We start from the raw sequence: 15746 nt of genomic DNA, 5'->3' as shown, positions 1-15746 counted from the left end.
ATAGGTTAGAATCACTTGGGAGCATTTAAAACTAATGATGCCCAGGCCCCACTCCAGACCAATTCAATCAGGATCTCTGGGTCTCACCCAAAGCATCAGCATTTTTTCCCAGCTTTTTTGAGATACAGTTGAAACACAACATTATGTAAGTTGGAGGTGTACAATGTGGCAATTTGGTATTATGCATATATTGCAGAATGAGTACTGCAGTAGGCTTAGTGCAGATATCTGTCACTTCACATAGGTGTGTTGAGAACATTTAAGATCTGCTCTCAGAAGCTTTCAGATATACAGTACATTGTTAATTGCAGTCACCATGCTGTACATTACATCCCAAGAACTTATTCATCCTATAATTGGAAGTTTGTACCCTTTGATCACTTTTACCCATCTCCCTATTCATCCACAGTATATACTGTATGAGTTCCCTTATTTTATATTTTACCTACATGTGAGATCATGCGTTTTTAAAGCTCCCCAGGTGATTACCATGAGCTGCCAGGGCTGAGAGCTACTAGTCAGTTAAGTGGTGATGTTTTAAGGCTCCCGTAGCTAAAAGTCATTGTGAAACTAGTAGTCTGATTCAGTTCTGTTACTGCTAATGGGCATCAAGTTATGAACAATGGAGTCCAGTTTTTAAAAATCATATTAGTTATAAAAACCACAACACAGTTCTGTATTAATTAACAAGCATAAGCATTCTTTTCTTTTACTTCAGTTAAGGGATTATTTTCAAAGCATGCATTGTTTAAATGTGGTTTTCTCTGTGGTACAATGTCTGGATAATGTTACTTCAAATTTGGAAGCTTCACAGTCTTACTGGTGGGTATTTTTTGGTCAGTCTCTTATGTTAAAGCACTAAGGTATTATTTTCGGCCTGCTTTTCCTAACTTCCCAAAGTTGAGTGCCTGTATTAACTTTGTGTACATGCAAAAGTGTAAGCTTTGCTTTCAATAAGTCTTTTTTGCAAAGTAGGATTATCTTAGTAGTATTAATAAAAGGACATGCATGTGTTTAAGGTGAGAATATGGTCCCTGGTTTTGTTGTTTTGTTTTGTTTGAAGGTTTTATTTATTCATTTGACAGAGAGAGAGGGGGAAGTAGGCTCCCCGCCCAGCAGAGAGCCCCATGCGGAGCTCGATCTCAGGGACTGTGAGACCATGGCCTGAGCCAAAGGCAGAGGCTTAACCCACTGAGCTACTCAGGAGCCCCCCCCGGGGTTTTTTTTTTTTTTTAAATAGACTATTTTTTAGAGCATCTTTAGGGTTGAAGCAAAATTGAGCTGAAGGTACAGAGACTTCCCAAATATTTTCTGCCCTGATATATGGACAAACTTCCCCACTATCAGCACCCCCACCAAAGGCAGTGATGAACCTGCATTGACTATGCTATCACTCAGAGTCCGTAGTTAATATTAGGGTTCACTCTTCTGTGGGTCTTGACAAATGCATAGTTAATTGGTCCTTGATTTTAATACTTTAAAATGTCTTATTAATCAGTGTTTATTACTACATATTACTACATAGTATACTATATATACTACATAATACATATTACTACATATTACTACATAATATACTACATATTACTACATAGAGATGTAGTCATCTCTGTGAGGCTGCAGCTTATCTCAGTATCCTTAGCATAAGTATTCTTACACCATTTTCTGAATTCAGCCATTTTTCAGTGTTTGCTGAAAAAGAGTAGCACGAGAATCTGAAACAGATCAAAGTAGTCCTCTTAATTACCTATCCTATACACTTAAGTTTATCTATCCAGCACTTGTAATGGGGATAAACTGCTTAAAGAAAGTTTAACTTTAACATTCTTTAAATTTCACTTAGTGTTTCCATAAGCCAAACACAAAATTTTGGGAAAGGTACGTTCTTGAGAAAGTTTTTGTATGAACAAGATATTTTTTTTTTTAAACATGAGGACAAGGGATGGAGTGGTCAGGGGAAAAATAATAATATCAAAGAATAATAAACTTACTCCATTTGCTAAGTAGAATTGGGCCAAAAATTTGTTTCATAGCCGTTTAGGCATTGAACAGAGGTGGTATGACTGATTAAACAATTCTCATTATCTAGGAGAAATACTGCTAGTATTTTTTTTTTTTAAGATTTTATTTATTTATTTGACACAGAGAGAGTACAAGCAGGGGGAGTGGCAGGCAGAAGAAGAGGGAGAGGGAGAAGCAGGTTCCTTGTCGAGGCAGGGAGCCTGATGTGGGGATTAATCCCAGGACTCCAGGATCATAACCCAAGCCGAAGGCAGACGCTTAACCGACTGAGCCACCCAGGCACCCCAATATTACTATTCTTAAAACTGAGACCTGGGTGATTTTTCTTTTGCGTCTTCATAAAAAGCCACTATGAGATAAAGTAAACCGTATTTTCAGAAGTACCGTGGAATAAATACAATAGAGCATTTCGTATGGCTGTTCTTTGTAAGACTTCTTTGTATAGGTAGAAGGGCTAAGGTCAGGATTGATTGATTTCCATCACTCATTTATTCAGCAGATATTTGAGCACCTACTATGTAGCATGTGAGTGCAGCAGTGAATGAAAAGTCTCTGCTGTCATGGAACTTACTCTTTTTTTGAGGAGATGGATGCTATCAGGAATATACATCATGAATAATAATGAAGCAGGATATAAGAGATAAAGATTGACTAGGAATGGGGTAGAAAAGCTAGTTTAGATAGTACTGTAGTCAGGAGTGGTCTGATGAGGTAACATTTTTAAAATAGTTTCCTAAAGAAAAGAGGTTGGCATTATTAGTTTTATTGGAGACCCAGTCCAATCCAAATCAAAGATAATCACCTAGTTCAAGGATAAAACAATGTTTGGAGGAACAGATCCTGAACTGGAATCCCATGAGATGACTTCCTACTGTGTATTAATAGCTGTACACTGTTGACACATTTGGAAAGTGCTGGACCATGTTGAAATAGGTTTCTTTACTGCAGGACAACTCAGAGCCGTTAATGTGCTCTGCAGAGGAAGAGGATATGATTCGTAGCATATTCTAAACTTAACCACAAAACCTTTTTTTTGTTTGTTTGTTTTAAATAAAGGCATACCTTTTAGCACTTGCGTAGACCTGGGTTTGTAAAAAGCTGACCCAGAGGCATATATACATGGATTGTATATATCCTTTACATAGTTTCCCATAAAGAATATTTTTTAACTTAATACAGGAGCTTTTGATATGAATCAGTCAGTTGAGAATTAATTGTATACTGATTTATTATGGATCAGCTGTGAAAACAGCTTTTAGAATTTTAAAGTTAAAGCAGTGAAAATATCACCTGGGGAGCTTAAAACAAAGTGACCTTCAGTGCCTAGGAGCCCTAGGTTTGGATATTTGTTAAACCACTCCAGGTTTTTATGTTCAGCAGAGGTTGAAAATCACTTACAGATTAATAATTAGTTGTATAGTAACACAATACAGGTTGCTGGGCGAATAATATTGAAGCTGTGAAAAATGGTAGTGTTATGTTACTTAATTTTTCTTGGAGTTTACTTTTGTTAATTTAAGTGCTTGCGTATCAGTGCTTTACATGGCTCTTTTTAGTAATGCTTAAGCCATTTTCCTAAATAGGCATGTCTTAATAAAAAATACAATTTTCTGAATTAATGATGTTTTATCAGATGGCCTCAATGTCTTTAAAGCTGACTTCAGTCGTGCTGGGGGATCTGAAGGAGCGCCCAGGGAAATTCCAGGATTACTTGACAGGGGTGCTGTGTGTGATAGGCACTGCATAGGCAGTGTCCTGGAAGAGGCCATGAGCTGTTTTTCCAAGATGCAGAGGCAGACAGAGGAGAAGTTTCACGTGTGGATGGAAAAGCTAACTCACCTTGACACTGGCGAAGAGAACAAGCAGCTGTGGAACCCAGGGAACTTAAAATGCAACTAGTTGGCCAAAGAATTTCCCCTCTCACCCAGTCAGGTGCTTATATGCAGATGCCTGATTTCCAAGAACTACCACAGCAGCCCTTTGGTTCTTGTGTGACTTGTCGAAATGTTGACAGTACAGAATTCCCGAAGACTTTTAACAGTTTTCCAGCTAACTTTGCCAAAAATGGCAATATTACAGAACAGCCTTTGAATCTGTCACAAATTCATTGTGTTTACTATCTGGTTTTTGGATTGTATAAGAAGGAATATAGTTTTGCCTATTTTAAGTTTCTTTTGAGGGTGTTTTAAAAATTATGATAGTAAACAGTTCCTTTTTAAAAAATTAGATATTCAAAACAGCAGAGTTGGATAAATTTTAGCTTGTGTTTCATTACATTTGGTTGGAACATAGAACCATATTTAGATGATAATAGGAGCGATCTTCATCTTTATGCTTTTTTGTGCCAAAAATATAAATAAGATATAAGATAGGGAATGGTAGTGAATCCAAATAGTTAAGTGATTAATTCCTTGAGAATCTCTTAGCATTTATTCTCTAAAAACACTGTTGACTCCCTTCTATTTTCAGCGGAGGAAATCATGTAATTAATCCCACTCTGAAGATCATAAATGATGAATGTACTGCATGAACATTTTTATATCATTCTTCCATATGTCATTTAATGAATGCATTTGTTGCTTGTCTTTAATGAATTATAACTTTCAGTAACATATGTATGTAGGAAGAATGAATTAGCTTTTGAGGAAATGTATACTACCTACTATGCAAGATATTGTAGAGAAAGCAGAATAGAATGGAATTTGATTATATGCATGAGAATTTTTCATTGCTACATAGATGAATTTGTATCTTCAGCATTAACTTAAAGCTCAGCGCCTGAGTAACTTGGCAGACAATATTTGGTGAAATTGTCTGGTTCCCTGATGTAAAGGGTACTTCTAGAGGAAACAGATGAAATGTTCACACTGTTAATTAAGGGTGTATATTGAATGTTTTTTTTCAGTTACTAGTGACTAAGTATATTAGCTAATGTACTACCGATTTAATTTTGTTTTTAATCCCTAGACAGAAAATAAATGGCCCTTTGGCATGTTAAAGGGCCCATAAGTATGTCAAAGGGGAGAAAACATCACAGGATTGAAAGTCTTACAACATGATAGCTGTTTTTATGTGTAGCGTGGGATTGGGAAATATTGATATTTTATCTTTTCAGGGTTGGTAAGACTATTGTGAGAAACTGCTAAATTAGGATGAAATTTTTAAATAGGAATATGTAACCTTGATAACACTTTTTTTTAACATTTTGCTTTATATTTGATTTACTTAAAATAAAAATTTATTAGTCTTTTCCTTCAAATTTATAACTTCTCAATATGAAAAAGGGTAATATTTTAATATTTAATGAAATTGCAACTTTGGGAGAACTGTAATTCTCTGTTTTGTAAGAGAAGGATGGGTGGTTTACATAACAATGAAGACCTTTATTTTAATAATTTATCAGTAACTTTACTCAGAAAATTATCAGTACATTTTCTGTTTAGTTCTTTATCCAAATATTTTTTACTTCTAAATTAACTGTAATAGAACAAGTCACTTTTTTTCTTTTCTAGTTTTTGTTATTCGAAAAATAAACTGGGTGGGTTTTTTTCTCTTTTTTTTTTTTCTTTTTTCTTTTTAGAAACTGATGGATAGGGACGCCTGGGTGGCTCAGTTGGTTAAGCAGCTGCCTTCGGCTCAGGTCATGATCCCAGCGTCCTGGGATCGAGTCCCACATCGGGCTCCTTGCTCAGCAGGAAGCCTGCTTCTCCCTCTGCCTCTGCCTGCCATTCTGTCTGCCTGTGCTCACTCTCTCCCGCCTCTCTCTCTGATAAATAAATAAAATCTTAAAAAAAAAAATTAATTAAAAAAAAAAAAAAAAGAAACTGATGGATAAGGAGTTGGGAGTTAACTTTGGGGGAGGCTTGTTAATGTGCTCCATTCTTTTTGGAGAATGTGTGGTAGGAATTGATGAAAAAGACTAGAAGTCTCTTCTTTATTGTGTAATGACTGTCAGATTTCCTGAACTTGGTATTTGACAAATAGGGGTAAGGTTTGAACACCAGTGCAACTTGCAATAAATTTCTTAACATCAGCTAAGCTCTTACATAATGTTAGTATGAATTTTTACCATAAACTGTATAAGAGTTTATATTATAACAGATTTCTTTGAAATGATCATGCAACATTTGTAAATGACTTCAGCTAGTGTTTTTCTTTTTTTAGTTTTAAGTTTTATATCAACAGAAGAACATCCTAGTTTGGGATGACTGACTAGATTATAAGTAATGTGTAATCTTTACTTGAATTTGAGATATTTTCAGGGAAGTTTGTTCTGTTTTCAGTTTCTTACTGGGATCACAGATTTTACTAGATATGGACTTTTAGGCATAAAAAATGTTAATTTAGGGGGGCGCCTAGCTAGCTCTGGTAGAGCATGCAACTCTTGATCTGAGTCAGGAGTTCATACCCCACATTGGGCATGGAACCTACTTAAGAAAATGAAGTTAATTTCAGCATGTTAATGTGACTTTTTTTTCTATGCATGTGTAAACGGCTTTAAGCACTTAGCAGGTTTCTTTTTTATTTCATGATTTAATATTTGATATATTAAGCATGTACTGCTGTTTTTTATTTTTAAAATAGAAAATATGAATTCATCTTTTAAGAATAACACAAATTATTCCTAGTATTGATTGGATATATTCTAGTTTTTGTTACTAGATAATTGAGCAAAAAGTCTACAGATAGATTTTTGCATTTAAGAGAAAAATGAAAAAATTTCAGTGGAATAGAATTATCAAAGATAGGTTTTAAATTTTTTTTTTTTTTAAAGATTTTTATTTATTTATTTGAGAGAGAGACAGTGAGAGAGAGCATGAGAGGCGAGAAGGTCAGAGGGAGAAGCAGACTCCCCATGGAGCTGGGAGCCTGATGCGGGACTCGATCCCGGGACTCCGGGACCGTGACCTGAGCCGAATGCAGTTGCTTAACCAACTGAGCCACCCAGGCGCCCCTCAAAGATAGGTTTTAATTGACATTCTAGGTAGGACAAGATTTTAGATATTTAGGAAGGTGTCAAACAGTAATTTTGGGAAGCCTTTCTACATAATTTTGGGTAAAGAGGTGAAAAAAGGTTTTGGTAGAAAGAAAAGGACCACCAAGATATATTGATTTCATTCATAGAATATATTCCAAAATACTAAAATTTATTCTAAAGTAAAATTGGACACTTTGTGGTTTGGAGTGTTTAAGAATAATTTTGAAGCAGAAACATACATGCAAATTTTATCCTGATTTTCAGTTTCTCACAGTGCCTTGAAACTGTGTTGCTCTCTTAGGGAATATTGTTTTGAAAAACAATAAGTTTTTATATGAGTTGTGCTTTAAAATGATCACACCTTGTCCAGATTGCACAATTTAAAAATACCTATTTTAAAAAAGTTTGATTTTATATTCTGTATATTTAAAGAAGTATCAAGTATTGAAGTAGTTTTAATACATATTTTTATATGATTGCTGTTGTGGATTATTGAATTCTCCTTTAGCGAGTCAAAGTCTTTATCCCTAAAATTATACCCCCTCATCCATGGGGATTATGTCCCAAGACCCACGTGGATGCCTGAAAGAAACCACGGGTAGTACCAACTCTACATACGTTTTTTTTTTCCTATACAGACATACCTGTGATAAAAGTTATATTAACTAGGCACAGTAAGAGATTAACAACAGTAATGAAATAGAACAGTTATAACAACATATTGTAATTGAAAGTATGTAAATATAATCTGAGAATCTCTCATTGTCCTGTACTCGCCCTTCTTGTGATGATTTGAGGTGATAAAATGGGGTGATGAGAGGAAGTGAGGTGAACAACACATGCGCTATGATGTAGTGTTAGGCTGCTGTTGACCTTCTGACCATTTGTCAGAAGGCGGATCATCTGCTTCTGGACCACTGTTGACTAATGTAACTGAGACCATGGAAGTGAAACCATGGCTAAAGGGGACTGTTGTACTACAGGGACTACAAATAAGAAATGGGAATGACTTTTGAATCATGTGTGGCATTTTAATGTAGGTATTGTTTTAGAAGTGCCTAGTGGTCCTCCCTAACTTCTCTTGAATTCCCTTAATTTTCCTAGAATTTTACAAAGGGTAAGAGATGTATCCTGTTCTGACCTTTTTGTAGTATATAAAGGGCTAATGCTGGGAAGAAACCTTTCAACCTCTAAAGCATAGACATGGTTGAAATGCTTTTTAATAAAGAATAGAGTCCCATATTTGAGCATGTCATTTCTCTAATGTGTACATATGGAATTAGGTGATGATCTTTAAAAAGGAGCATATCCCCTCAGTAAAGGTAAATGTGTTTTCGGAAGCTCTGTCTACAGACTACTTCCTGCCTACTTTTTACTAATTCAGTGTTCTAAAACATTAGATTTTTAATTATTTTAAGAACATTTAACCAGCAGATTAGAACGATCTGGTTATTCGAGCCATTTGTTAGATAATAATAACTCTCAATTGTATTGATGTGTATTTTGTGCACATTATTAAAAACGAGTGTAATCAAAGCCCAAATAAAATTTTAATTTATAACACAACACAGTGAAATTAAAATCTTATGATGTAATGTTTTGCATGAAGTGTTTTTTTTAACTTTAAGAAGTAGAATAAAGGATTCTGTCATTTTGGGGCTCCAAAAGAAAAAGCCTGTCTGTTACTGAATAAGAGGAATGAGAGTCATCTTAAGGATGTGTATGTCTGCGCATGTGTGTGTACACATATGCCCATTCATAATTCTGAAATAATTTCTGTATTTTTACTAACGTTCTATTTGACAAGTTGTTGGAGACAGATAACTATGTAATAGTCTTACAGGGATTTTATTGGATTTACATCATTAATATCCATTCATTGCTTCTTACTTGTATGTAAGAAAAAGAGTTGCCCACATATAAGCTTAGTTAGCCTGATTAAATTGGAGAAAAGTGTTACTTTATGGATATTCTTTTTATTGTCAAGGTTTTTGGCCTCGTTTCACTAGCAGACTGAGTAAAAAAATAATTTTGCTTCATTGCTTTTGTCATTCTCTACTGTTACAGATTTACCAGCAGAGATCCAGGTCTCTGGATCTAGGTATATCTCAACTTACCTAAGGTTTATTACTTAAAATTTGTATGCAAATCAGAATATTAGAAATGAAATAATTTAAAATGAATTAAATCTGCTTGTTAATAAAAGAAGTGCCATAGTGAATCTTTTTCTTGAGCAAATCACCCAAGTTGGTATTACTGATAATTTTCATTTTTAATGTCTAGCTGAATTTGCCTAATGCTACAGCTATGTGGAAGTCATAGGAAAGATGGCGAACAGATTTCTTGCTGTTTTTTGTTTAGAATAACAGATTATAGGCATCTTAAGGATGGTAACCTTTTAAAGTAAGTGTACCTGTTACCTTTCTTTAGTTTATACTGATTTCCCTCTCTCCTGTTTGTATTTAAATGATACAGTGATGGAGACAATGAAAAAGATCTTCTGGAATGTCACATGTTAGAAAATACAGCATCAGAACTCTTTCAGCAAATTTATTAAGCTTGAAATTCATTTTCTGTTCAGTAAAAATTGTTCTTGAAGGAAAATTCTCAGATCCTTTCTAAAAATGGTGTGTGTCCATAATCATTGTACAGATAAGAAACTTGTCTTCTTAATTTGTCTAGAATGAATTCTTCACAACATGAATAGCTTCTGAGTTTCTATACTTCTTTTTTTCTTGGTTTTTGTTTTTAATTTCTCTGAATTTTAGGAAAGTAGTGGGATTGAAAACAATTAGTTTCTAGCATTGAATAGATCTTCTTAACCTTATGTTAAATTTACCACAACATAAAGTAGAAGACATCCTAAAAATTGAAGGAATAATAATCTATGAGGAAATATATTCTTTGGTAATGAAATCTTATAACTTTAAGATTTGGGGAGAATGTTATCAAATAACTGATTTTTATTTTATTGCATTTTCTTTATATCTTTTACCTAACTGCATTTGAAATGTAATAACTAATCTAGATAAATAAAAGTTTTAAAAAAGAAATGTTTCTTGTTGCTATGTTGAGGACAGCATTGGTTATATTAGTGATTCTCTACCAGTTAATTCACATTAGGTGTTTGGAAGTCAAGAAACTTGCTTTTCCATAATGTAATGATGGTATTAATTTGTAGTTAGAATAATATTTTGAGATAATTTTCAGGTTTTTTTTGTAATTGATGTATTGAGAAAGGTATTAACAAATTCCAATGTTAATACAAAAGTTGAGATTCTTTTCCTTTGCATGTCCTATTAAGTTATCCTCCTAAAAATTGAGGAGTATTTGGAAAATAGCAGAATGTAGACTACTTTGAGAAGTAATCAGAAAAGAGTGAAGGTATCTTTAGCAGGGAGTATAGACATGGAGATGTGGCTAAAATCATACCTAATTTTTATGTCCTTCATGTACATAGTACAGTTATTTCAGTTTTGTTCCCTATAGATCTGAATATTAAAGCAGTAGGTTGTTGTTTGTTTCTGAAATAGGCAGAAAAATTGAAAGATGGTGACCTCTTCAGATGCCCTGTTTTCTGTCTTTTTAGGGTCTTTTTTTGAATATCCAGATACATATTACCTGAGTTAGCTCATGAATAACCTCATAATTTTCCCAGCTTTGTAATTAGGGGTGAAATGTTAAAATTAAATTTTCTTTCTTGCGATCAGCTTTCTAACAACTCTGATAATCTTTAGTATTTGCTTTTATCTCTTTAGTCCTTTTAGAATTAACTCTTAATCAGTATCATAGGTAACTTTTCTGGGTGACAAAGTGATCTGTCATTGACCAGTATGATATAAGGACAGACATGTTTAAAACTTGATTCCCACCTTGCAAACTTAATAATCTCAAAAATGTTAATAATTGGGATGAGTATAGTGGAAAAAGCACAAAATAGACATTGATTCAGTTTTATTTTGAAAATGACTTAATGCAAAAAAAAAAAAAAAAAAAAAAAGACTTAATGCCGGGTGCCTGGTGGCTCCATTGGTGGAACATGTGACTCTTGATCTTGGGGTTTAAGTTCGAGCCCCACTTTTGGTGTAAAGATTACTTTAAAAACAAGTAAAAATTTAAAAAGTAGAAAGGGCTTACTGCTTAAACATAAATTTTCAGTGCATATTGCACATTTCATTTCCATTTAGCCCTGTTCTCTCAGACATTTTTCTTTTCACCGAAATAGCTTTTGATAGTATTTTGCAGAAAATATATACACACACAGTTTTTTGTATTTAAAGGTGCTTTTCTAGAGATAGCACTTTTCTATATAGATTTTTGTTTTTTTCTGGTAGAGGTAATTGTCTTTTCCAAGAGCTGCTTTGAAAACGACTGCTTTCTGTTTCTTCAAATTGTGTGTGTGTGTGTGTCTGAGAGAGAAAGAGAGAGAGAGTAATAAAAATATAGCATAAGTATTCTCAAGTATTTTTTCTTATGTGCAAATATAAATTTTCAGTTCGGTAAGTATTTTGGTATGTAATGAAAAAGCCTTTTTTTTTTTTTTTTTGGAGTAGGTTTTGCTAACATGCAAATTTCCTTCTTGAGGTTTGCCCTTTCCCTCGATTCCTCTTATCCACACCTTATTCCCCCATACCTCATTCCCTCACCTGGCCACCACACATACATACTCTCCCTTCTTAGACCCCTTGAGTAGGTAATTTCTAAGGAGTCTTTCAGGTGTAACTGTTTTGAAACTGACTATCTGGTTTGAGGCCAAGTGTGATTTCCATCTTTATCTTGATGTTATAGATAATGGCACTGGGCCTAGGCCCTTTAATGACTATGGCAATAGAGATTGTATGGGATCATTTGGCAGTAACAAGATAGATTTTTCCTCTCCTCATGAGGGGTTTCAGGAAATAGGCTATAATAGGGACAACAGAAGGAATTTTCTGTGGGCTTTACTATATATTACTATAGTCATAGAAGTGGGAGTTGAAGGGGAAAACATCTGTTGGGCCATTGCCCCACCTTTCCTTGGGCCTAACACTTAACCTGTAGAGAAGGAGAATTGGCATTCTAGGATATCTGGGATACAAGAGGAATTCCTGTCTCCTAGATCTAATGAGACCTCATACTGGGAGACTGACAACACTTGTGTTAGTGAGAGGGCTCTGTAGGCAAGGATGGTGCAAAATATGAAATAATCCAAAAATGATCTGTTTGGCTTTGAAACACTTTCATATGAATACACCCAAACTGACATGACACTTCAGACAAATATAAACATACAAAAGCTCCATTTGTGGTGATCTCAGTAATCCTAGCAAAGCATTTACTTCACAGGTTGGGTTAAATTTTTTTTTTTTTAAATATATAATGTATTATTTGCCCCAGGGGTACAGGTCTGTGAATCATCAGGCTTACACATTTCACAGCACTCAACATAGCATATACTCTCCCCAATGTCCATAACCCAGCAACCCTACCCCTGTCCCCCTACCCCCCAGCAACCCTCAGTTTGTTTTGTGAGATTAAGAGTCTTTTATGGTTTGTCTCCCTCCTGATCCCATCTTGTTTCATTTTTTTCCCCTTCCTACCCACTACAATCCCCTCATATCAGAGAGAGCATATGATAATTGTCTTTCTCTGATTGACTTACTTTCCTTAGCATAATACCCTCTAGTTCCATCCATGTCATTGCAAATGGCAAGATTCCATTCCTCTTGATGGCTGCATAGTGATTTCATTGTATATATATATATATATACCAATCTTCTTTATCCATTCATCTGTTGATGGACATCTAGGTTCTTTCCATAGTTTGGCTATTGTGGACATTACTGCTATAAACATTCGGGTGCACCTTCCCCTTTGGATCACTACATTTGTATCTTTAGGGTAAATACCCAGTAGTGTGATTGCTGGGTCATAGGGTAACTCTATTTTCAACTCTTTGAGGAACCTCCATACTGTTTTCCATAGTGGTTGTACCAGCTTGCATTAGATTGGGTTAATCTTATGACCAGAATGAGGCACCAATCTAGACAGTGATGTTTTCTCAAAGCTGCTTGTTTGCAGGCTCTGTAGGGCAGAATTTGCATGTAAAGATAAGCAAACAAATAATAAAGTAGGGCAGGTGCTAATTATAATGGAAGGATGGGCCAGTGGACCAGTATTATGCTGTTACGTCATCTTTAACTCTTACCATAACCGTGTGAAGAAACTGAGTCTTACAGGTTAGTAGTAATAGGCAGGACTTTTAACCTATATATTTGCTTCTAAAGATCTTTGTGTTTCCTGTGCCATTGTCAGTCTCCTGTGTATTCCCAGTTCCCTCAACAATGAACAACTATAATATAATTGATTCTGGTCTCTCATCTGTAAAATAAGAATGGTAAATTATGTATTACCTTACATAATTTTAAAATTTTGTGCTTTTGATTGTCAAATTTGAAAAGGAGTTTGTCAGGGATAAACATAGTAAAGGATGTTGGGTTTGTTTTGCCTCTGTTTATTTACTTATTTAATTTTTTAAAAAAGATTAATTTTATTTATTTAACAGAGAGAGCACAAGTAGGCAGAGAGGCAGGCAGAGAGAGGGGGGGAAGCAGGCTCCCTGCTGAGCAGAGAACCTGATGTTGGGCTCCATCTCAGGACTCCTGAGACCATGACGTGAGCCAAAGGCAGAGGTTTAACCCACTGACCTAACCCAGGCGCTCCGCCTCTTTTTATTTTTGATTCAGATTCTTTCAGTGAGGTTTAAAAGAACATATTTTTAAAAAAGAACATATTTGAGGAAACAAATTCATGAAATTAAACACCGATGGCAACAGTATGAAGGTTTAAGGTCCATAAAAGTGTAAACTTCACTGTATCAGGAATGTGTGATGACACAGACACATCTGTATTTTATTATTTGAAAAGTTAGAATGGTGTTTATAGCTAGGAGGTCAGTGAGAGGGTACAAACCTATTTCCAGCATAAAACGGATAAATCGATATTCTTAAAAAGGCAGTGGATTGCTTAACATTATTTTTTCCTGCCTTATAATTGTAATGACCAGCAAAAAAAAATTTCAAAAATATTTCAATTGGGAGAAACAGCACTTTAACCATAGACCAAATAGGTATTAGTTAATTGTATTAAATTTACCTTTTTGTGAGATACGCTTTTAATGATTATAGAAAAGCTAATAAGTCCTTATTACAAATTTATGTTTTAAGATTGTGACAAACTTCAAGGTAGCAGATGGGAGATTGTGCAGTTTGGCTAATCCTTAAATATTGTTAACATGAATGTGCTTATATTAATGATTAAATTTTAAATTGGAACTGTTTCCATGTGTAACTACTTGAAGGGACTATTTTGATATTTTTGAAAGGGAAAATAATCTTAGTAGCAGTGCATTTGTTTTACCAGCAAATAAGAATAATAAAGTGGGAAGGAGGACAGTATCTCCTCCTTTATTCCATCCTGTAGTGAATTGTTTGAGTCAAATTGGAAGCGTAGTTGTTGCTTCTATTTTTAATATTCTGTATTTTCCTAGCTCTTCTCAGTGGCTTTTTCCTGCCTTTCTTTTAAAAGGCAGATAAAATTACTATAGGATCTTACCTGTCTCTTAATTCTTCTGTGTAGCAAGAATCACTTTTAGAAGAATATCACAAATTATCACTGTCAGTTGGCTAATACTTAAGGGTTCAAGTCCAAGCCCTGGTGCTAAGTGCTTTAATATGCCTTATTTAATCTTGATTTGCTAATGATAAATGTAAGATGACCTTGGAACACAAGATTCTTACTTAATTGTGGTTTGTTGTTGGAAGAAGGATAAAAAGGCAATCATTCCTTTCTTGAAGTTTGTATAGTATTGTCATCATTTTGGATACACTGGAAATGAGAAACGACACTGATAATTTATTTTAACTTTTAAGTGTAATTAAAATATGAAAATATTACTGTCTTTGTTTATGATGAATACTAAATTTAAGCTAAGCTATAAGGTGTGCTGTTTGGAAATACGGAAGATGCAAGAATGAAGCCAGATAACAAGTTTATGCTTGTATTTCCTACTGATGAAGACTTTCAGACAAGTTATTGCATTGGGTAGGTGATGTTAACTCTGCATGTACATATACAACTATACTCTTTGCATGATTCTACATGTAGGAGTGGTACAATTTTGACTTGACTGTTGACCTCATGCCTCAATTTGGTGGTTGTGGGAGAGGGGAATGTGTGAGCAGGAGGTTGTGAATGGTAGTAGTGTTCAAATTTTAAAATAAAACACTAATTTTTTGTAAAAACAACACTTAACTAAAGCCCTTTTAAAAATAGAACATTTGGTCAAATAGTCAATATTGTACTTGACCCTCATATCTTCTGCACCCAAAGTTTGGACATCCACAGTATCTTGATTCCATAATAATCATTTTGAACTCTGACGAGAACTCCATAAATGATAGAGCTTTCTTTTCTTTTTTAGAAAAGAAAAATATCAAACTTCAACCAGTTTTTTGTTATTTGAGCTAAAATCCATTACCAGCTGATACTGAGGCCACACTATTGAATTCTATGAACTTGATTTACCCTTTTGGGAGAATTGGAAATTATTTTTAAGTAGTCAGCTGAAATTGTCACGATCGTCAGACTTTCATATTGTGACATGTCTGTTCTTGACATAGTGGCGCTTAACAACTCATTTGCTTTTATTTGGTCATTTTTAATTTTAAAAATGTTGCTGCATAAACCTGTGATTTGATAGCTTTGC

The 15746-nt window shown here is 34.6% G+C and overlaps 1 protein-coding gene across 6 annotated transcripts in view; it reads left to right on the top strand.

Moving 5' to 3' along the window:
* The window catches only part of C13H18orf25 (chromosome 13 C18orf25 homolog), an 89699-nt gene that overhangs the window by 48226 nt on the left and 25727 nt on the right, over positions 1–15746 (top strand). Inside the window, exon 3 of one of the 6 annotated variants that reach the window (XM_032309638.1) lies at positions 3656–5179. The exons of the other annotated variants lie outside the window; for them this stretch is intronic. Within the exon in view, the coding sequence (XP_032165529.1) occupies positions 3656–3921 (266 nt within the window). The 3' untranslated portion in view covers positions 3922–5179. Of the gene's footprint in view, positions 1–3655; positions 5180–15746 lie in introns of those variants that run through there. 6 annotated transcript variants of the gene reach the window in all.

The sequence above is a fragment of the Mustela erminea genome, chromosome 13 (genome assembly GCF_009829155.1).
Source record: "Mustela erminea isolate mMusErm1 chromosome 13, mMusErm1.Pri, whole genome shotgun sequence".
Classification (NCBI taxonomy): Eukaryota; Metazoa; Chordata; class Mammalia; order Carnivora; family Mustelidae; genus Mustela; species Mustela erminea.
Note: the sequence above shows the minus strand (reverse complement) of the source record. Positions and strands in the feature narration are given on the sequence as shown.